The 24,623-nt window shown below is 41.2% G+C and overlaps 1 protein-coding gene across 1 annotated transcript in view; it reads right to left on the reverse strand.

Annotated features, from left to right (window-relative positions):
* Window positions 1-24,623, reverse strand: part of EXOC4 (exocyst complex component 4) — a 731,315-nt gene that overhangs the window by 130,754 nt on the left and 575,938 nt on the right. The window contains exons 12-13 of the mRNA XM_059396386.1: window positions 23,292-23,428; window positions 9,135-9,290 (exon numbers count right to left, since the gene is read on the reverse strand). Of these exons, the coding sequence (XP_059252369.1) occupies window positions 9,135-9,290; window positions 23,292-23,428 (293 nt within the window). The remainder of the gene's footprint in view (window positions 1-9,134; window positions 9,291-23,291; window positions 23,429-24,623) is intronic.

The following is a 24,623-nucleotide window of genomic DNA, read 5'->3' on the forward strand; positions in this document are numbered from 1 at the left end:
TCAGCCTGCAGCAGAGAGCGTCTGTGAGTAGAGACAGAGCTGGGGAAAGACAACAGCAGGCACTGGCCTCCTTGGCGGTGGTTTTAGACTGTCTCACTGTTGGCCGGTGTCTTAGGAACACCTCTTCCTGCTCTTACCTGGGCTAGATAACAGGTATCCCTCCCAACACAGAACACTATTCTCAGCCTCTTTCTGAAGGGCTGAGTGGGACTCATTTGGGCAGATCATTATCTTCTCTTTGATAAAACTCCAAATGAGAGAAAGAGGAATGGTGTTAAATGAACTAAAATCTAAGTTTAAAAAGTTAAGTAATTCCACAATCTGAAATTATACAAAAAAAACAAGGTAGAAAACACTCTATCAGCGACTTTTTACTAATACTAATGAATAATTATAATCCTCCAATAATTGTCTACATAGATTAGCATTTATGCAATATATAGGAGGGATTTTAAGGTCTTTTTCATTTACTGCCAATCTTAAGCTAGCAAGAGAGAGATCATTTTAATATAATAACAAAGTGCCTAATGCAATCGTCTTGAACATTAATTGATATGTTTTGTAGCTGAGTCTCCAGTTAATTACCTGTCTTTTTTGTTTAATTTTGAGATTAAGTCTGCTTCTCACCTGGTCTTGCCTGGCAGTGCCCTACATCCGTCTATGACCTTCAACTTGTTTGATCGAGGGGAAAAAAAAACATTTTAGCAAAGCATTTTCTACCCTTGTACTCACTTAATATATTCATATTTTCTGATTCATCTTTCCTTTTATAATTATATTTTTAAGTCATATTAAGCCTGCAGAGATAGTGGAATATATGTCTCCATTCTAATGAACATTTTGTCCAAGCTAGCTAGCCTATTTTCTCCTGCACTGGATATTTTACTTGTTCCTTCAAATTCATCTACAGATTCTTCAATAGCTATAGTTACTGGGAATCTTTTTTTTTTTTTTTTAAGATTTTATTTATTTATTTGAGAGAGAGCACATGAGAGAGCATGAGTGGGGGGTGGAGGGTGGGCAGAGGGAAAAGCAGACTCCCCACTGTGCAGGAAGCCTGATGAGGGTTTGGAGGGGGCAGCGGGATGGATCCTGAGCCGAACACAGACACTTAACCAACTGAGCCACCCAGGCACCCTCCCCCACTTTTTAAAAGTAGGCTCCATACCCAATGTGGAGCCCAATGTGGGGCTTGAACTCAGGACCCTGAGATCAAGATCTGAGCTGAGATCAAGAGACTTTTAACCAACTGAGCCACCCGGGCACCCTGTTATTGGGAACCTTTTAACAGCTATTGCTTATACTGTCTTGAGGACTTTTTAAAATTTCCAGATGGAATTTTTATGAAGAATTATTTATGTTCTACTTTATTCATATCATGTTTCATCTAAACATATTTCTAAGCCCACTGGATTTCGGCCTCTCTGTCTAAACTGAGCTGGCTGAAGAAACAGAACAGGTTTGTAAAGACCTACCAAAGGCAAAACTGAAATAAAACAGACTAATGAGTGGCCATACCAAGAACTAGAACCTGGGCCTGTTTGCTTCCAAAAGGAACATGGTCCTACATGTGCCACTTTTAGGGAGGCCACTGAAGGCACCTTCCTCCAATTAAGACACTGGCTCACCATTCTTTACATTTTATTCTTTTCATTTGAAGAATGGGTGATTTTTCCTATTTTAAAATTAGTTTCATTCATCTAACATTTACCGAAGATCTGTGATGTACTATGGGGGTTTCATAGAAGGTAGGTGAAGGTGCAAACCTTTCTTATTTCATTCTCTTTTTTTCATTAACCATTTAATACAGAACTCATAACAAATAAAATCTCAGGTATGGCCTTGCTCTTTGAAATAGTATTTTGCTGTTCTTTAGTAACACTGAGCTAATTTCCTAAGACAACAAAAAGCAGCCTTAATAAACATGGCACTCACTTGATTCTCCAGATAAAACAAGAAGTTATCTTCTAAAACACTCAGTAACTAAATATAGCTAAAATATCCTTACTCTCTCTTCCCTATTCAGGTCTGCATTACACTCTATCTGAAACCTACATAATTGCTTTTATATCATCTTTATATTTTCACTCTCTTTGTGTTATCTTTCTTTTTTCAACAATGATTCTTTTTCTTTTTTCTTTTCTTTGATTAAGAAAACACAAAACTCAGAGAATTCATAACAACGTAATACAATGAATACTAACAATTACAAACTAAATCCAGAGGAAAAGCACTTATATGACAAATGTCTGACATTAGTGTAATATGATTAGAAAACCAGTCAAGATTATAATGATCAATGAAAATGAAGGAATAACTCAAAAGTTCAAACCTATTAATTCCTGATCTATTTTGAGGCTGGAGGATCGTGGCGGGGTAGTTCTTAGAGCTAGACCTTCTGGGCTCAAATCGTAGCTCTGTTGATCTGAGGAAGTTTATTAATTTCTCTACCCCAGTTTCCTCATCATACCTGAAAACTCATAATGTTGCTATACAGTGCCAGACACCATCAACTCAGACTGTTGTAACTGTTCAAACAGATTGTATGATTTTTTTTTTTTATCATTCATCTTACTGCCTGCTAGACTTCAAGACTAATTTGTAGGCTTTATATCTTCCTTGATTTCTATCACCTGAAGACTCTGGTTCTGGTCTCACTAATCACATCTATCTACTTAAGGATTTTCAAACCCGGCTCTAGAGAAGTGATTCTTGTTTTTAAAATCCTGGGTCACTGAGTGAAATGGGGGGTCACAGACTTTGGGGGACAGTCTTTTTAATATAGATGGTCTCCCCAACTCCTAGACAATCCCTCCTCACCCCTGTTACTTGTCCCAACACCTTACGTCTTCTGTTAATTATATCTCCAGAAAGTGGGACTGCTTTTATCAGTGGATATTCATTGATCTCAAAAGGATAAATATATACATATATATGACAGGTGCAAAGACAATGGGCTACAATGCCTGCTTTCAGCTTCCTGGGGAACAAAAGGATATTTTCTATTTTTCCTTTTTCTATTAAAACCCTGGCTTGACCTATTTTTTCCCCCTCTATTCAAAGTTAAGCCTGGAAATAACATACTTTATTTTTTAGCTAAAAAAACAAGAAGAGGAAAGGGCCTCATTTAGTAATGAAGGGAACATAACCTTTATTCAATGCAAAGGGCACTGGATTCTATATTCATCCATGTGCCAAATAGCCCTCTGAGCTTTAAAAACTAATTATAGGAGGGGAGTGTGACTTTTCAGTCTTTTTGGCTCCTGCCCTGCTGTATGGTACTCTAACGTGCTCAATCAAGGCTCTGTCAACTCTACACATTGGCATATCAATGAAGGGTGTTCTGTCCTGCTTATCCTCGCTTTCAATGTATAATCAGGAGAGAGAAAGTGAAAGATTAAGAGGAAAGAATCACAAAACGGAACAGACTGAAAAAGTTATTTTTCTATCGTTAAAGTAAATATAATTTGTTTTCAAACTATGTCTACATGCCAAAGCATGGACGAATCTCTTGGGCATAATGTTCAGCAAAATAAATCCCATACTATGATTAAACTTAAATAAAATTTGGGGATACTCAATCTGATCTATGGTGATCAAAGTCAGAACAGTGGTTACCTTGAGGGTGGGCTGTCTGGGTGCTAGAAGAGTTCTGTATTTTGATCTGAAAGGTGATTCCGTGGATATAATCATATATAACATTTCACTGAGTTATATACCTTAGGTTACACTTGACTTCGTCTATATTGTAATTCACCAAAAATTTTTTAAAATGTATGTATAAGTTGTTTTACCTTCAAATTTAAGGTGAAAGGTGATATGCCTCAGTGAGCAAAGCAGGAATAAGGAAGTGAGGGACCTAATCTAGCTTTTCCATATCGGAAGCACGAGGTGATATACCGATATGCAGCTCTTGGGATTGGCATTCTCTTTTTTGGAATAGGGCTAGAAGCCCATCCCTTTAAGCTACCAGAGATACTAATAAAACTAACTGAAAATCTCTTTGCAAGCATAGAAGACAATTAAGAAGTTACATAATAATAAGCCGAGGAAACAGGAAGATTTACGTTCATTTAAAGTAATCTCAAAAGTTGGGAAAAAATAATTTATCCTCTAGAAATTGTTTCTCATAAAACGATTCAGGTTATAGATATGATTAAATGGATACACTTAAAGAGAAAAATATAGTCAGCACAAAAAAGGTTTTCGAGAAAAACATCTCTAGGACTTTGGTATGCTTACAGATTTCTAAGTATCGATCTACCTCTAACAAAGGAGCTGCATCCCGATATTTTAAGAATGCCTACAAATCAGTAGGGAAAAGACAAACCACTTTAGTGAAAATGGGCAACAGATATGACCAAATTTATTACAAAAGAGCAAATTCAAATGGCCAATAAATACATAAAAGTACATTAAAAGGTGCTCAATTTCATTAGTCATGAGAGAAATGCAAAATAAACCACAATGAGAGACTTCTACAAAACTACAAGGCGGCTAAAATTTAAAAAACGGGAAATATCAAGTACAGATGACATATGGAGCAACTGGAACTCTCATATACTGCTGTGAATATAAATTCTCACCGCCACTCTAGAAAACGGTTTGGCATCGTGTACCTAAAGTGAACATGTGCATACCCCTATGACCCAGTAATTCTACTCTGAGAATATAAGCAACAGAAATATATATGTATGGCTACCAAAATACATGTAGTAGAATATACATAGCAACACTATATGAAAAAGTTCCAACTTATGCCTATCAGCAGAATAAATGAATGTATACACATATAAACACACACACACACACACACACACACACACAATTTAATACAGACTAAAGAGTAATGGGGACCTATACACAACAATATGGAAGAATCTTGCCAACAGAATGTGAAACAAATGAAGCCAGTCATAAAAGAATACATAAGTGCTTGATTTCATTTATATAAAATCCAAAAACAGATTCAATTAATCTCTGTGTTTAGAAGTCAGATGAGGGCAACTTTTAGAGATGTAAGTAGTAACTAGTAGCAGGAAGCATGAGAAGGCTCCTTGTTGCTATGCCTTCTGGGTATAGGCTACACAATAAAAAGTATGAAAATTTACCAAGCTGTGCCTTTGACCTATGCTCAAACTAAAACATAAACTTTTAATGAAAAATAAACTATAGGTAATGTAAACAGAGAAACAGAAACTCCAAGAAAGAATCACAAGGAAATTCTGGAAATCAAACACATCACAACAGAAATGAAAAGTATTTTTGATGAGCTTATCAATATACAGGGCATAATCAAGGAAAGAATCAGTGAGCTAGAAGAAATGTCAATAGAAACTTCCAAAATTGAAATCCAAAGAGAAAAAAAAGAATGAAAAGACAATAGAATATCCAAGAACTGTAGGAATAATCAAAGGAAGTATAGTATTTGGACAATGGGAATACCAGAAGGAGAAGAAGGAGAAAAAGGAACAGGAGAAATATTTGAAGAAATAATGACTGAATTTCCTCACACCAATGACGGATATCAAATCATAGATCTAGGAAGCTCAGAGCACACCAAACATCACACACACACACACACACACACACACACACACACACATCACTACACCTAGACATATAATATTCAAATGGCCCAAAATCAAAAACAAAGAATAAAATCTTGAAAGAAGCTTGAGGCAAAAAGTTACTTACTGAAGAACAAAGATAAAAGTTACAATAGACTTCTCTTCAAAAACCATGGAAGCAAGAATAGTGGATTGAAATATTTAAAGTGTTAAAACAATCACCAACCTAGAATTTTGTGCCCTACAAAATTATTTTTCAAAAGCAAGGAGAAATAAAGACTTTTTCTGGCAAACAAAAATTGAGGGAGTCTGGGAGATCCCCACTACTTGTGAGACGGGATGTTGCCCAAATTACGAATCATTTAACAAGCCAATTAACAAATGGGGGAATTTGTCCCTAGCGGACCTGCCTTACAGAAGATGTTAACAAAGTTCTTTAGAGCAAAGGAAAATTACTTAGTTCAGAAATTTGGCTCTACTTTAGGTAAGGAAGAGCATTAGAGGAGGAATAATAAAATCTTTTATTTCTCTTACTCCTCACTGATCTATCAGATAACAATTTGTTGAAAAGAATAATAGCAGCATTATACGGAGTAATTATTGCTTATAGATAAATGAAATACATGAATGACAACAACGTTATAAGGAATGGAAGGGGAGAATTAGGAACACTTCGTTATAAGGTACTTGCATTACCTGTTTTAGTGGGCTGGTGTTAAGTGGACTTGAATTAGTTATAAATGTATATTGCAAACTCTAGAGAAACCACTATAAAAGGTAAAAGAGAAGTATAATTTATATGCTAAGAGAGGGGAGAAAGTAGAATCATATAAAATAGTCAATTAAAACCAGAAAGCAGAAAAGCACAAGCCATAAAAGAAAAAAATACAATAAGCTGGACTTCATTAAAATGTAAAACATTTGTTCTACAAAAGAAGCTGTGAAGGAATGAAAAGGTTAAGTCTCAGACTGGGAGAAAATCTTTGCAAAACAGATATCAGATGGAGGACAGCATCCAAAACATACAAAGAGCTCTTAAAACTCAACAATAAGAAAACACAACCCAATTTTAAAAATGAGCAGTATCTCAACAAAAATATATATACAAATATCAAATAAGCATATAAAAAGATGATGTTCAACATCATATGCCATTAGGGAAATACAAATTAAAACAATGAGATTTCACCACACACCTGTTAGAATGTACCAACTCCGCAACATTAGCACCAAATGCTAGAGAGGATGGGGAGCAACAGGAACTCTCATTCACTGCCAGCGGGAATGTAAAATAGAACCACTTGGGAAAAACAGTGACAATTTTTTTACAAAACGAAATATACTCTTATACATGATCTGGCAATCACATTCTGTAGTATTTACCCAAATGAATGAAAATGAATCAAAACTTACACCCCCACAAAAACCTATACACAAGTGTTTAGAGCACCTTTATTTATAATTGCCAGAACTTGGAAGCAAGTCAAAATGTCCTTCTACTGGTGAATGGATTAAACAAACCATAGTACATCCCTATAATGGAGTATCACTCAGGGATTAAAAAAAACATTTATCAGGTCACAAAAAGACATGGAAGGAATCTTAAGTGCGTATTTTTAAGCACAACAAGCCAATTTGAAAAGGCCACATGTGATTCCAACTCTAAGCTGTGCTGGAAAAGGCAAAACTCTGGAGATGGTAAAAAGAAATCAGCAGTTGACAGGGCTTTGGGGAAAGCAAGTCATGGATGACTACGGGGAACACAGAAGAGTTCTAGGGCAGCGCAACTGAACCCGAATCCTACGGAGATGATCCATCCAATTATCTCTGTGAAGACCCATAGAATGTACAACAGGAAGAGTAAACCCTGATGTAAATTACAGACTTTAACTGATAATAATGTATCAATATTAGCTCATCAAGTATGACACACATACCACATTTAATGCAAGATGTTAAAAACACAGGACATTGAATGTGGTGGGTTAGAGTACCTGATGGGAACACTATACATTTTGCTCAATACTTTCTGTAAACTAAAACTCTCCCTCCTCAAAATAAAGTCTATTAACCTAAAAAGTGAACTCTCTCTCTATATATATATCTATATATATAGTTAAATTATAGGTGAATTTGTGAGTTTCACAATTTTTATATGGTATTAAATGGTACTCTAACAAATTTTCATAATAAAAGGCTGGAAAAATGTGGCACTATCATTCATGTATGAATACAGGTAACCTTGTGAGCAGCAAAAACCTATTTACCTACAGTTACAACCCACATTCTGAGAAAACGATGAGCCCACAGTTGTATGGGAAGTTAAAAGTAAAATACTGGCCATTACTTTCTTTATTCCTTTTTTGATCTTTGCTTCTTTAAAGTACTCTGATTTTTTAAAAAAGATTTTATTTATTTATTGGACAGAGAGAGATCACAAGCAGGCCGGCTCCCCGCTGAGCAGAGAGCCCGATGCAGGACTCGATCCCAGGACCCTGGGATCATGACCTGAGCCGAAGGCAGAGGCCTAAAGCACTGAGCCACCCAGGCGCCCCTAAAGTGCTCTGATTTTATTTTTACTATTTATTTATTCACTTGGATAGGCAAAAAGCAATAAGGTTAAACCTAATTTTAACGTGACAAAGTACCACTTCATTTTTCTCCCTACTTTACACAGCTCTACAGTGACAGAGGTGAAATACTTCACTGTGGCCATGTGAAAATGAGTAGTGTCACTGAATAAAGCCACAGTGTCATGGCTATGTAAATAATTTAAACTGTACAAAGTTAAATGTTGAGTGATAAAGTTGAGACCTTACTTCTCTCAAAATAAGTAGGAAACAATCAGAGATAATACAATGCATTTGAACAAACATGAGAAGCTCATTTATATTTCCAGAAAGTTCCACCAACAGTCCTAGGAACTGCAATTGCTAAGAACAATTTTAAAAGACTCTGTATGGGCAAGAATTTTTTGTCATTAATTGTCATCTTTCCAAGGTATGGCACATAATAAGGTCAATACAGTTTTGCTGAATAAATAAATACGTTAATGAGTAAATCACAAGATTCCCCTTAGAGGGAAAAATGACCTACAAATTAAAAGATATTTTAACTTGATTTAACAATTCTCTAATTTGATCCACATTAATCCCTTTTTAAAAACTTTTTAAAGATTTTATTTATTTATTTATTTTTCAGAGAGAGAGAGAGAGAGAGAGAGATCAAGTAAGCAGAGAGGCAGGCAGAGAGAGGGAAGAAGTGGGCTCTCCGCTGAGCAGAGAGCCCTATGTGGGGCTCAATCCCAGGACCCTGGGATCATGACCTAAGCCAAAGGCAGACGCTTAACCTACTGAGCCATCCAGGTGCACCCCTCCTAAAATTCTGAGTACATGGCATATTTACATGGGAAATGAGGTGTGTTAGGATAGAAACAGACTTTATTAATTGAGTTCACTGCTGCTTGTTATTTAGAATTGCCCCGAATTTCATGTAAGGAGGAATTAGCTAAACAGATGTTTTTACTCCCAATGTTTAATACAACATAGGAAAGAAATCTGTTACCTTATGAAATCTTCTTCCTCTTCTCTCTTTGGCCTCAGCTGTTTGGGCTGAGCCATGTTCACCCAGTTTGGCAGAGATTTCAGGAGTCTGCTGATGTCATCGTCTTTTGCCCACGATGCGCTGATGACAAGTTTCTCTTCTGACTGAACAATGCCCCTGAACACAATCAGTGGAAAAGAGATACTTCAGCACATTGCCTGCTGTCCAGTTAGCATTTTTCATCTACCTTTGCAGCAGCAGGAAAGAAAAAAATACCACCGCCATCTCTCTTATTAACATGACCCATTATCTGAGTTGGAGTCGTGACATCCATTAATAGGTCACGTTCCTGGAAAACCATTTCTAGATTTTGTTCGTAGTTTTTTCACTGCTGAGTAACTGTGAAAAGGTCATAATAAGATAATTTGTCACCCTTATCATAGTTAGTCCCTTAGGATAAACAAACACATAGAGTAGGTTTAGGGGGTGAATCTTTCAAGAAAGATGTTGAATAAATAAGAATGTTATGAAATGAAGTAACAACATGATTGGAACTGGGAAGGTGACAAAGTGTTACAAAAGGCCGTTCTCTGACTTCTTGGTTTAAATCACCAACGAGCTCTACTTCAAGGTACTTTTTGAACTGGGGACACCCCTATATTCAAAGTAAATCTACCGTCATAGAGAAACCTTCTGCCCCTGATGTCAGGCAGAGAAAGTCTTTGATTATTGCTCTCTCCAGTGGGCTTTGACCGGTGACCTAGAGTGACAGGCTTCAAGTCCTTTAATAGGGCCCAGGGGTGAGCTATTAACACTGCGCTTACCAGAAATTCCCTGTAAATTCATCTTAAACGGTCAGTTTCAACTTAATTAAAAAGCCTCTCCTTCTGTTCAACATTTCTATCACTATAACTAATTTCAATGGTTTAAAAATCATCAGCAACTCTAGGTGACAGGAATGACATTTATTGATGAGGGGAGTGCTACTTAGCTGGCTACCCCATCCCAAGTTGACCCAGACTCCAGAAGTTTCCCCCCCCCTCGCAGGCGAGAATTTTTGTTGGGGTAGGAATCACAGCTAGAGGACCTTACGCACTTCTTAATCTACAATATATGTACGGTGGGTATGCACGATAAAACCTTGCCCAACAGACAACTTAATGCTTGTCAACAAAGGAAGCTGAAGCCTAAAAACTCTGACTCAAGGCAACCTGACTTGAGGTAATAGGATTTCGGGTTGTAGGGAGCAGTATCACTCTGTTCTCTGAAAATAGGCTAGAATTACTAGCTGACTTCTAGCATTCTCACGATAAGCAAAAGGTTCTAACAGTAACTATGGTCAGCTATACAGAAATTGGACTACAGAACCTTCTTTCTTCTGGTCTCTCAAATCACTCTCCCTGGTACTTCCTATTCTCTTTTTTCTGTTATTTTCTTGCATCTTTTCTGCGGTATTTATGGATGAGTCCCACAGTCTTTCACCCACTCAGATGTGGGGTGCTGGGTACCATATCACATTCATGATGTATGCCAGGTGGGCTGTCAATGTTCTTCGGCCTTCCTTTTACTCGCTTCTGCTCAACTTCCCCTCGCAGTCCCTCAATGCTCTTTTTTTAAACCTTCACCTTTTATCTCCCCCTTGCTTATCCCCTACAGTCTCCCTATCTGACACAGCAGGGAGGCTTCTTAATTATGTACTTGCAAACATTCCCCCTCTATTCCCCACAGAAATATCTTCAAATCTATCTCATCCTCATTCACTTCCAGTTAATCCTTCTACCTAGGCCCTTAGGGATCCTCCCCACTGCCCCTCAAATCCACTTTTCGATATCTCGTATTTCTCTTGATATATTTCCCCCCCCCCCCCCCCCCCCCCCCTTTTTTTTTTTTTTTTTTTTTAAGAATGAATCCCTGTCTTCCTTGATCCTGCACTTCTCTCCAGGGAAGCTCTTCTCCACCCTTCACAGACACTGTCACCCACTGAATGGCCTTCACTCACCAACTTCTCTTTCTCACTTCTCACTCGTTTTATCCATTTATGAACTCTCTCTCCAGGATCTACTCTAGGATTGAACCCAACAATTGCTTTTTTGAAATGCTTGGCATTTATTTTTCCTTTCTAGATTTTCTTTTTAGCTCTTTGAGAAATCCACTGGCCTCCCTCCTCCAAAATGACCTGCCCTTGTATTACAGATTCTATTCTTTATCTTTCTGAATATTTTATTTTATTTTACTTTCTGAATATTTTAAAAGCGGCAATTTTAAACTTCCTTTCCTGTGGCTTTATATTTTTTGGTAGTTCAATGGATGTCAAATGTCCTGTTAGTTTCATTTTCCTTTTTTTCTCATGTTAAGGAGTTTTCTCATGTCATCTGCTATTGGTCTTTAGCACTAGCTGAAATGAAAAAAAAGAAAAAAAAAGCTTTATGAAATACTACCTTAAAAGTACCCACATTGTTCACTTACATATATTTTCTAAAGACTGGCTTAATTCAATAATCAATATTTGATTACTGGCTTCACTAATATTCATAGATCCTATTTTATTAAAAAAACAGAAATCAAGAGGAACTAAGATGCTACCTATATACTGCTTTCAACAATAAATTATTAATTCATACTGGAATGAAGATCAATCCTAAATGTCATTCCAAGTATTCGAATTTGAAATATTGACATTGATCAGCGACATACAATTAGCCCAAAGGGAATTTTTCACTCAAATGGAAAAGTCTCCATCCTCACTGACTGCATTTATTAGTTTATCATTTTGTATTAAGCTGGATGGTGTGGGCTACAAAATTCTAGGACATATCCAAATAGCCCCAAAAAAGAAGAGCTAAATTTCCAACAATTATTCCACAAGAGGAGTAGGGTTAATCACAGTACTAGAACCATAATCTACTAATTAATTCACAGCTCAATGGGCCACAGACAGAGCCATCTGTGTAACTATTTGTACCCGTTCCCAGGAGGAAGAGGAAAATGAGTATACCTCTTAAAACAGGTGATGAGGCTGCATGAGAAGGGTCTACCCTCTAGACACAGTTGAGTGAATTTCACTCAGAAAACATCTGCTGGTGTTGACTGGCTCTCGTGTGCATGGCCTCCTCTCTGGAGCAGTTGGGAAGTGCAAGTGTGCCTGGTCCCTGGACACAGCTGGGGTGCTGAGTCTTCCATGAGGTAAACAACCCGGGGCAGGTGGGGCTAATTGGATTCAACTGTTCGGTGACAGGCAGGGCATGGCGTTTGCTTTCCCAGGCTGAACCTCCCAGATCCTTCAAAAACTAGGAGCCAAGGTAGACAGATGAACCCCTGGTCACGGACGGTTCAAATTCAGCTGCTGCAGTGGATTTTCAGCTGGGAATGATTGGACCTACAGCAGGCCAAAGGGTAGTACAATGTCCACTAGCACAGTGATGGTGACAATGAGGCTGCAGAAATAAGAGGTCATGGTATACCGCCAATTCAAACAAAACAAACACGAAAACAAAACCCCCAAATCCCTTAAGATGAGACAGAGCAGAACAAGAATAGGCAGAATAAGCAAATTAGGCTCTTTTTATATCACTCTCAAGGCTGGTCAGAGAGCTTGATGACGGTCTGGATTTCTACCCAAGAATAACAACTTCAGAAACATCGGATTACTCTGGAGATGGCTCATGGGAAGCAGAAACAATTCAAGGGGAACTGTGGAAAAGGTTTTTTTTAAAAAAAAATTATTTATTTGATGAAGAGATAGAGAGAGAGCACAAGTAGGCTGAGCGTCAGGGAGAGGGAGAGGGAGAGGGAGAGACAGGTTTTCCGCTGAGCAGGGAGCCCGACGTGGGGCTCGATCCTAAGACTCTGGGATCACGACCTGAGCCAAAAGCAGATGCTTAACCGGCTGAGCCACCTAGGCTCCCCCTGTAGAAAAAGGATTTGAAATTTGAGAGTTTGTAGAAGGTAACTCTTGGGCATAATTTAATAACAACCTTTATATAGACAAGTTCTCGGAAGAAGGGTTATAGCTGGTATTTTTTAAAAAACAAGAAGAAAAGAACTATATTGGAACAGAGGACCACAAATTAATATAAAAATTGTCTCAACTGTCAATGTTTGGATTTTTGTTACAAGCACACTGAAGATTTTCATGGAAAGACCTCAGACCAGGTAACTGCCTGTCTCAACTCTAAATGCGTGCCCGCTGAGCAAAGAGCCAGATGCGGGGCTCTATCCCAGGACCCTGAGATTATGACCTGAGCCGAAGGCAGCAACTTAACCCATTTAGCCACGCAGGTGCCCCTAAATACATGCTTTCTTATTAGATTTAGAATAAAACTCAAATTCCCTGGTCTTGATATCCTTTGTCAATGCTCCTTAATTCTGGGATGCAGTAAAACACTTGGGAAGCATTTTAAATGTGTATCAATCACACATTCTGAAGTGGGGCTCAGCATGGATAGCTTTAAGCTCTCGAAGTTCTCGTGTGATTCTAATGTGTAGCCAGAAATAACCTGAATGATGTGCCCCTTGCACCTGTCCATCCTTCCTCAATATTCACTTTTCTCTCCTTCTCTCTCCCTCTGTTCCAGTTACACGAAGCTTAGTGCACATAAACTTTGAGTCTCTTGCCATCTTCACACCTCTCCCTCCTCTGCCTGGAATGTTCTTTCCCATATCGACACGTGGTTCCTTCTCAACCTTCAGAATTTAGCTCAAATATCAGGTTCTCTCTGAGGTCTTTCCTGATGTTGTCCCTCATCTCGAACCTTTTTTTTTAAACCACATCACCGTTATTTCTGAGAAATTTATTGTTTGTTACTTGATTTATTCTGTCTCCTTCATTAGGGTGTGAAGTCCATGAAGGCAGGACCATGCCTGGTGTATTTGCGTCTATACTCTTAGATCTAGAATAATGCTGGCCCCAGAAATGCTTCAAAATAACTGTGGAATAAATAAAGTAATGCATGAATGAATGACAGCAGAAACACAGGAAGTACCAGGGAAATAACAGAGGTTATAAAAATATCTTTCTTAGGGGAACCCTCCTACACTGTTGGTGGGAATGCAAGCTAGTGCAGCCACTCTGGAAAACAGCATGGAGGTTCCTCAAAGAGTTGAAAACAGAGCTACCCAATGACCCAGAAATCACACTACTGGGTATTTACCGTAAGGATACAAATGTGGTGTTCTGAAGGGGCATGTGCACCCGAATGTTTATAGCAGCAATGTCCACAATAGCCAAACTATGGAAAGAACCTAGATGTCCATCAACAGATGAATGGATAAAGAAGATGTGGTATATATATATATATACAATGGAATACTATGCAGCCCAAATGAAACGAAATCTTGCCATTTGTGATGACATGGATGGAACTAGAGGGTATCATGCTGAGTGAAATAATGCAACCAGAGAAAGACAATTATTATATGATCTCCCTGGTATGAAGAATTTGAGAGGCAACATAGGGGGTTTGGGGAGTAGGGAAGGAAAAAATGAAACAAGATGGGATTGGGAGGGAGACAAACCATAAGAGACTCTTAATCTCACAAAACAACCTGAGGGTTGCCATGGGGATGGGGTCGGGAGAGGGCGGTTGGGTTATGGACATTGGGGAGAGTATGTGCTATGGTGAGTGCTGTGAAGTGTGTAAACCTGGCGATTCACAGACCTGTACCCCTGGGGCTAATAATACATTATATGTTAATAAAAAATTAAAATAAAAAAAATCTTTCTTTGGCCATCTTATTAGTGAATAGCAATATTACCAATGAATTGATTTAAAAATAAATAATAAATACCAGCAACAATAACTATCAGCTGACACTTGGCATTTCCTAGGCATCGCTCTCAACACTTCACCTGTATTACTAACTCTTGCAATCCCGCTAACAATCCTGGGCGGTAGGTGGATGAGATCCCAAGGCCTGCTCAGGATCCAGCAGCTGAGGAGGACCGAGCTGGGACTGAGTCTGTACCCACTGCTCAAGGGTCCGCGCTCCTGCTCGAACCCATCTCTGAACCATCGGCAACATTTCTCAGGTCCTCCCTCTGTTTCCTCTTCAATTCCACTAGCTCTTCTCTGGGCTTTAGAGCCTGACATAAAACCACCCTCACGCTGTGACCTTCGCTGGGTTCTGGACCTTTCTGAACCTCCATTTTCTTATAGGTGAGGTCAAGGGAGTCCCGTCTTCTGGATGGTTGTAGCTGAAGAGACGGGTGAGTGACTGACAGCCCCCTGCACGGCGGCGGAGTGGGCTTTCCTGAGTGTGACCCCATTACAGCGCAGGTCGTTGTTACTCTGCGGCAAAGTTACTGCAAGAGGCTCCTGTCTGATGTCGCTGTCAGCTGACTTGTGGGGGAGGAACGATGACTGGCTGCTTGCTATGGAGTCCGTGGGACACGTGGCTGCGTGGGCAGCATCTGTGTCAGCTGACGTGCGCCCGAAAGGCAGAGGGAAGCTACTCATTTCATCAGGAAAGATGGGGGAGAGGCATCCAGACAGGCATCAGGCTAAAAGTTGGAGATGAGTACGTGGGAAAAGACTATGAATTTCCTTCTGGATTTCCAAAGTTTAGATCATGGGTGAAGTTAACACCATGAGAATCACTTCTGGGACATTTTGAACGACTCTTTCCCCAGGCCCAAGGCTCAGTGGGCCCCGTGTGGGAAATCCTGGATGGGTGCTTTGATATCTCCCCAAATAAGTCGATGAGAATCCACAGTTGAAAAACAACGGTTTTGAAAAAGACACGTAAACCAGTAACTGATCAGATCGTGCATTGAAAAAATTTGTAAATTGTAATACAATGGGATGCCAGAACAGGGTCATGCATAGTAAGTTAGAGGAGAGAATGGAAGCTCTCGTCTGCTGAGTGCTTCCTCTGAACCAGACAATGCACTTATTTTATGAGTGCTCCTTTGTATTTCCTCAGTATTTCATACAAATGAATGTATCAGTGCCACGTAAGCCAAGCGGGTAAGGGACAGAACATAGTTTCAAGAGGCAACCAGAAGACAGGCCTGCATGGAGCTTACAGAGAGTTCCCTTGGCTCTTTTTCTGATTCTTTTTTCCCCTTTTTTTAGATTTTATTTATTTATTCATTTGAGAGAGAGACCATGCACACATGAGTAGGGGGAGAGGCAGAGGAAGAGAGACTCTTGGGCAGACTCCACACTGACTGCAAAGCCTGATTTTGGGGGGGCCGGGGGTGTGTGGAAGGGACAACTTGGTTTCATGATCCCGAGATCACGACCTGAGCTGAAACCAAAAGTCAGATGCTCATCCAAAGGCACCACTGTGCACCACTCCTTGGCTTTTCTGAGGTTCAAAGTTAGTTTAGACTCTTGGTTTGGCTCAGATTGTGATCTTAGGGTCCTGGGATCCAGCCCTGTGGTGGGCTCCAGGCTGAACAGGCAATTTGCTCAAGATTCTCTCTCCCTCTCTCCCTCTGCCCTTCCCCCTGCTTGCACTCACTCTCTCTCTCAGATAAATAAATAAATCTTTAAAAAAAAAAAAGTTTAGGTTTTCCAGCTTTTTCTCTTTGATTCCATTGCCTCTTCTTTGGGCTTAGAGCCAGACTTAGTTTCTGGTGCATGCAACTCCCACTCCCACCCCCTGTGTCCTTAGCTGGGTTATGAAGTTGGCAAGGCAAGCTCAACCACACTCTCATTCCTGCAGGACGCTGGCCTCTGGCTACTCCGGAAATCATGGGGCTTCAAGACCCATCACAGGTCCTGGTCTCTCCCTTCTATGTAACACAGTATGGCCACTGAGATCTTAGAACACCGCTTTGATCATGGAGAAGGCAGATCGTCCTCTTTACCAACACCTCCTTGCCAGGATAGTATTCCCATGCTTCGTATGGGAAGTCTTCAGCATTCCCTATTCTGCCCATTCCTACCCAGCCACACTGTCTACCTAGTCATTTTGATTTCTCAACCTCTCCCCAACACATCGCATCAAGGCATGCTACCCCACTGCTTGCTCCCCCTGTTCAGTCCATTAGGAGTTTCCTTATTCATTCAGCAAACACCCCGAGGGCCAGTGAGTTGCCTAGGCTGGGGCCAGACCTGGTTCCTGCCATCAGCGATTTCAAGTGTATCCCAATGTCACCCTTTCTTCATGCGCTGGCATAAGTTTTCGGTCCTCTGTGAACCCTAAGGATGGTTATACCTTCTCCTAATCAAAACATACTGGTGTTTTCTATCAGCGGAGCCACAAAGATTAGAAGAGTTTTATTTGTATTCTCTACCGGGCCCAACCAAGGCAGAAAGACAAAAATAAAGACAAGGCAAAAAATAAAATAAAATAAAATGAAATAAACAAACTGATGCTGAATTGGAAGAGGCAGAAACTTTTAAAAAACTGTGATTTCCAGTCTTTTAATGACTATTTTGGGACACCTAAGCTGCTGGCAGTACCCCAGGACAAAGAGGACAAGGAGAGGCAGAGAAGCTCTCAGCTCGGAAGTAGCAGGCTAATGGACCAACAGGCTGATGGCTAAGGCAGCTCATTGGAGAATCCACAGCTGAGTTTTCCTCTAAGCCCCAAGGGGTGGGGCTAATTAAGGAAAAGACTTCTAGTCCTCATTACCCTTTTCGGAAATCTCTCTTTACCCAAAGCATGTAACATGACATCATTAGACACTACAGTCTTTCTCTCCAGAGTGAGGCGCTCCCGGAAAGGTGAGATGTTCCTGACCTTCCCTCTGATCTCTCAACTCCCAGTGAATGCTCCGGTTCTCGGGGCAAACTTAGAAAACAAGCCAGCTCTCAGCAGAGGGCATTGTGAGCTTGTGGATTTGATCATTTCTGCAAAAGATATCTGCTGAGAAAGAATCAGATTTGCAATGTTTCCCCGCTCCCTTCTTCCTTCCCCAATGTTATATCATTTTGGATCATTTGAATTGTATATGGCTTTCTATTTAAGTCAGTCATTTGCTGGCAGCAAAACTAGAACATTTCCTGTTTTTCCTCTCACTGTAATCAGGATTTGGCTGTCCAAATTAGGACTGCCCTAATTACTCCACAGCAGGTGCCAATCTGGGGGAGGGCAGTAAATGGGAAGAGAGGAAGTAAGGACACTTTGCATCTTCAGAGTCAGACAGTAAGAAAACATTTTCCGTCTCGCTTGAAAAACCTGATTAAGTAATGGGCAACAGGCACCGTGGGGTTATATATGGGTGTGTGTGTGTGTGTCTGAGTGTTGCTTTGTAACAGCCATATAAACAATTTTCTATTTTTTCCCCTTCAAAGCTTCACAGAACTACTGTTCCCATCCCTGAGATAATTCATCCCAGGCCTGTAAATCAGCGACTGTGGTAGATCACTTCAGATAATACCTTGTGCACGAAATGATCTGATAATGGGCACCAGTAAGTGGACACCATTCCAGACAATTTGGCCAGGAGGGACATCACGGTGGTATGGACTCCTGGAGGCAGGAACCAAGAAGCTCTGTATGACCACAATACATCAGGAACCCAACCAAAAGCAAGAGCTGTGCTCTGAAAAGAAGTAATACATACAACGGCGACACAGGTGCGCTGTTTGGACAAAAGAGTGAAACGTAGATGGCAGAGAAAGTCCTCAGTCCCTGGAAGGACAGACCACAGCCCACAAAACCACCCACACTCCCGCCTGGGTCAGTTCCTCTGCCCGTGCGGTACATCCGGCTCCTGCTGACCAACCATTCGCCCCTTTCTGTCCTACCTCAGCAAACTTGCCTCTGTCTCAAGTAGTACTCTTCAAATCCAAACATGCACTGATTTCTTCTCATTAAAATAACATACAAAATGACAAAACACGCTTCCTGTGGCCTCAACTCTCCAGCTACCACCTCCTTTCTCTGCCCCTCGTGGCGGCATAACGCACCGTAGGCCCCCCCCCCCCCCCCCACTCCCCCACTCCCCCCACTCTCCACTTCCTTCTGCAGCGTAGGCCCCTCTGGGTTTCCCACCCACGGGTCCACAGAAACCACTCTGGTGACGATCACTGACGACCTCTGTGAGGTCAGATCTGTCACTCCGTCCGTTCGAATGCTGACCCCACACTTCCTCCCTCCACTCTGCTCCTCGGTTTCTGGAACACCCGGCTCTGAATTTGCCTTTGCTGGTTTCTTCGCTTCTGGCAAACTTCTTCAAGTCCACGGTCCTCCTCTCTGTCATGTTTACACTCATTCCCTTGAGGTTTCATCTCGCCCATGGTTTTAAATACCATTTACACATACTATTTATATGTCAATGGCCAGACTCCTCTCCTTTGGACGCCTGCTCCCTATCTGTGTGGATGCCCCAAAAACTACCCCCCCAAATCTTAAGTCCTCACTTGCTTGTACTGTGGTATCTTCCATCCCCATAGCGGGCAACTCCATCTCTCCATCACTCAAATAAAAAAAGTCCTAGGAGTCATCTTCGACGCCTTTCTTCCTCTCACACCTTCTAACTATGACAGGGAATTCCAAATATATTCAGAATTCAACCAGTCCTCACCAGGCCTGCTGCTACCATCAGTTGAGCGGTCTTCATCTCTTACCTGGATTGCCACCATAGCCCTTAACCGCGCTCCCGGCTTCCATCCCTGTCCCCATACAGCTGATGCTCGGTACAGTGTAGGTCATGGCGAGCATGCTGCCCCGGCTAGGGGGCTCCCGTTTCACTCAGAGTAGAAGTCTGTATCCCTACTGTGACCTACAAGGCCCTGCAGGGTCTGGCCCTCTCATTAAAATAACAAATAAAATGACAAAACATGCTCTGTGCTCTTGGTAACGTCCGCCTCATACCCTCTTTGCTCACTTTACACCAACCACACTGGCCTCCCAGCAGTGGCTCCTGGAAAGTCACATGCAGAGCCTTTGCCTTCTTCAGGGTACTCTTTCCAGATACTTCAGCTAACTCCCCAAATTCCTTTGAGCCTCTTTTCAAACCTCAGCTTGAGTGGCCCTCTGGAGCACCTTATATAAAATGGCGGGCTCCTTCTCCTACACTCCAGAGTCTATCTGCCCTATTGCATTCCCCCCCACCGCCCCCCACAGTACTTATTATTTTAAAATTCTTTGTGTCTCTCATCCTATTTATTGTCTGTCTTCTCTCTTCCATCTCCAGAAGAATGTCAACTTCATAAAAGCAGCATCTTGTCTTTTGGTTCATCACTGTCTCTACAAACTCTACAAGTACTCAAGAAACATCGGCTGAATGAATGAAATCCTAGAAACCAGTATGTTGCTTTCAGGATGGGCTAACAAACTGTGTCAACAGTTACTGGAATTAAAGAATATCCTGACAGGCTTAATACATGTAGGCAAGGACCTTGGGGCACTAGAAATAACTCAGAGCAGAGAATCACAGACCCATTCTCGATCATCTTAGAGGTATATCCTGGCAAACAGTGAAAAATGCCCAAGAGCAAAGATGTTCATAAAAAGAAAAGAAAGTATATGACAGAAATCAGGTGAGTTTGGAGTTAAAGGCAGAATTCTAGAACAGATTATTCAAGATGGTTTGTGAACAATTAGGAAGTGGTCCTCATTCAGAGCCAGGAAGACCTCCCAACGCACAAGTCACATGCCTTTGTTCCTATCCTAACTTGGGAACTCATTGATTTGATATAGGAAATGGTAAATCTGGCTCAAGGTCAAGGTCAAATTACCCTTGGTTTCCAGAACTCTTAACAAAGGTTCTACACAGCAGGGGCAGTGGGTCCTGAAAGTAGAAGGATACCTTGTACCCTCTTTTGCACACCTGTATGTGCCCACTCTGGGGAGACCTGAGGGAGGGGGAGCTGCCTTGTAAAGGTTAGGACTGCAAGGACACCAGCAAGAAATCTAACAAGTCTCTTATGGGGGCAGATGATTAAATATAGGAAGTACCACCATGAATGGTGGTAAGGGTCATCTTTGTAATCAGAATCACAGCTAATCATTTTGGGGGAAACTTACTATTTTGCTAAAAACAACTCTAGAAGACTAACATTTTCAAAACAACCCTATGAGGGGAGATTTATTATTCCTTCTTGCAGATGAGAAATTAAGGTACAGGGAGACTGAGTAACTTGTTGTTCAAGGTCATAGGAACTAAGAAGTGGCAAAGTCCGCATTCAGATGTAGGTTCCAGAGCCTGCTGTTGAGGTATAGTCTGATTTCACATTTAGAAAACCCCAGGAACTCCTGAAATACTGGGTAACACAGGAATGAGAATCTCAAAGAAGTCTTGAGAGGTATGCCCCCAAATTCTCAACTTAGCCTTGTCCTGTTGAACATTTTTTTTTCCCAAATGACATACATAAAGAAACTAAAAGATTGCTTATAAAATCAAGAATGACAAGGAATTTGGGGAAGAGCTAAGATTTTCTGATGACAGAATGAGGATTCAAAAATATCTCAGAAGACTGAAACGATGAGCTAAAAATAACATTGAATTTAATGGGTAAATGTGAGATCTTGAATTCAAGTTAAAAAAAATTCTCTACAAACACAGCACAGAAAAGATAAAGCTAATTTCAACTACTATTTCTTCATAGATTTCCTTGCCCTCTACAGCCAACCAGTGGCCGCGTCCTACAAATTTGCCTCCTAGTGTCTCCTGATTTGTCGCTTCCTCACTATCTCTTTTGCTTCTCTTCAATTCAGAAACTCGTTGCCTCTCTTTCTCTCCCTCCTCCTCCACACTCTTGCCTTTCCTGCCCATCACACACAAAGCTGAGAAAAGTCTCCCTGAGGCACAGGTCTGTGCCTGGTACTCCCATTTATTCTTCATCAGTGGTTCCTCACTACCTAATCGTACAAGGCCAAGTTCCCTGAGTCTCTATTCAAGAGCCTCCATGTTGGCTCAGCCTTCCTTTCCAAAACCCAAACATTCATCATTTGTTCTTTCTTTCCCTACTCTTCCCACCTCCTTGTCATTGCTCTGGTTCCTTCCTTCAGCTCTTTAGCCCAAATCCCGTCTAAGTCCTCCTCATTCTCCACAAGGCCTACTTCCTACCTGTCACGGGGGGGCTCCTGTCCTCAAGTCGTTTGTTTCTTCCTCCTAGAGCATGTCTACTTATCTTATGTTCTCTATCATAAATTAACACCGTGGACAGTGGTCTCTGATTTCCTTTTCTATTCTCTACCAAGAAGACAAACTCATTCCAGTTATGATCTCTGATTGACAGACTACTTTATCCTCACATACTCACATTGTCTCAGACCTGGTAAATGCTCAATAAATCTCTGGCAAAGGCGATGCCAGAATGTACTAAGAATCCCCGTGTCCAGCACTGGGTCCTACACAAGGAAGGTAATGATTTTGCTGAACTAACAGGCAATGATACTGGTACTTCCCCTGTGTCCCTGAAATGTCCTATATTCTGTCTGCCTCCCTACATCCCATCGGTCTTTCTAAAGCCAGCACACACCCACACATCTCACCTGCGAAATCTTTTCTGACTCTTTTTCTCTCTCATCTTTCCTTCTTTCTGTTCTTTTGTCCCGTTTTGTGCAAGTAGCCCCTGATTACTGTACTTTCCTACCTCTCCTTAATTATAGATCACATTAATTTTAGTGTTTTATCATATACTCTTTTCTTCCCTAATTGTTTCAGGTCTTGTCAACCAGACCATCATTTACTCCTCTAATTTGCTTCTTACCAGAAGTGCTAGGATCTGTTCCATAGCTCAATGAGATGTCTGAGCCCAGAGAAAAGAAATCAGAGGGAAAACTAAAGGTTTTCCAGTTCATAACAATGGTGTTTCAGTTCTGTGGATGCTGGAAACAGGCCTAACTGTCCTGTCATTGTGGTCGGAAGGCTACAGATCAAGCATCTGGAGAAGCACATTTTAAGAACTAAAAAGAAACTACATTGCAGATTATTAAGGGATCCCAAGAATTTCAAATTGCTCTCCTTTAAAGATCTTTCAGGATCATGAGATGGACCGACCACTATTTGGCATCTCCCCAAAGACAAGTCTTAACGATTCTAGGTTTTCATGGAAGTCCAGGCTGACACCTTGTCTCTGCCATTCAGCAGAGGTCCTAAGTGGTTCTGTCCCTTGGTCCCTCCCATTCCCTCCGTTGGCGTGACCACACATGCATCTAGGAGGCACATGCTCTTGTCAATGCCCTTGCCAAGCGCAAAACTGGTCCTTTTCTAGAATGGTGGAGAAACAGTATCCCCAAGCAGGACACTGGTCAGGGTCGCCGCCGAAGGTCTACCTGCAGGCCGCAGTGCAGGTGTCCTTGTACTCCTGGAGTTTCACGCACACCATGTTGAGAAACTGATCTGAGTAGGCGCTCAGGTCGTGCATCAGGTTCATGAGGTCCTGCACGGTCTTCTCCACAATGATTGTGCTCTGCAAGACGACACAGAAATTCATGAGTTGTTCTCTCTCTCTCTCTCTCTCTTTTTTTTTAAATTCAAGTCATGTGTAGGACAAGAAAGGCCAACTGCAAGAATGCCATCATCTAAGACACGAGCTTTCCTGGGGGAGACGACACTGACACATATCGATTAAAAACAACCAAATAATTAATTTGCATGATGCTGGTCTTCCAAAGGCCTGAGAAAGTTCTTTCTGTGGAGAGACACAGGACAGGGGTTTATGGAATGATTTTATGAAATTCTTGGCATCCACGAGATATGGCTATGGCTTTTAAGAAAGAAAATGCATGTTTGGCTGGAGACTGAGTTATTGCATCCAAGGCTGTACTTTGAGATTAGGGACCTACAAAAGGCAACTCAGAGAAAAATGCCTTCCAGGATCTGGAGGAACACAAGGAATAACACGGAGAACATTAGGAGAAGGAAAGGAAAAGTGAATTGGGGGAAATCAGAGGGGGAGATGTACCATGAGAGACTGTGGACTTTGAGAAACAAACTGAGGGTTTTAGTGGGGAGGTGGTGTAGGGGGATGGGTGAGCCGGTGAGGGGAATTTTTTTTAAAGGTTCTATTTTATTTTATTTATTTATTTTTAAAGATTTTATTTATTTATTTGACAGACAAAGATCACAAGTAGGCAGAGAGGCAGACAGAGAGAGGGGGAGAGAAGCAGTCTCCCCTCTGAGCAGAAAGCCCGATGCGGAACTCGATCCCAGGACCCTGGGATCATGACCTGAGCCGAAGGCAGAGGCTTAGCCCACTGAGCCACCCAGGCACGCCCCAGGGATGGGTATTAAGGAGGGCACGTATCGCATGGAGCACTGGGTGTTATATACAAACAATAAATCTTGGAACACTGAAAAAAAAAAAGAATAAAAGATATAAAAGATGAAGGAATAGGCTTAGAGAATGAAGTCAGCAGAGCCAAGAGCTACAAGCCACACCCTTTTAACTACACCTCTCTGCCTTGGAGGTAGCCCTGAGTCTCCCAACTTGTAGCCCCACTTCCTCGTTAAATCAGAGCATTTCCTACTGTTTCCACCACTGCAGAAGCAGTGTCCAAAGGGACTCGGACATATTTTAAGAATGGAATTAGAGAAATTTCCCAGGGAAACATAATAATAAGCCCATCTTGCAGCTAGAGACTGATAGTACTGTGTGGCAGTCA

This window comes from Mustela nigripes, chromosome 4 (genome assembly GCF_022355385.1).
Source record: "Mustela nigripes isolate SB6536 chromosome 4, MUSNIG.SB6536, whole genome shotgun sequence".
Classification (NCBI taxonomy): domain Eukaryota; kingdom Metazoa; phylum Chordata; class Mammalia; order Carnivora; family Mustelidae; genus Mustela; species Mustela nigripes.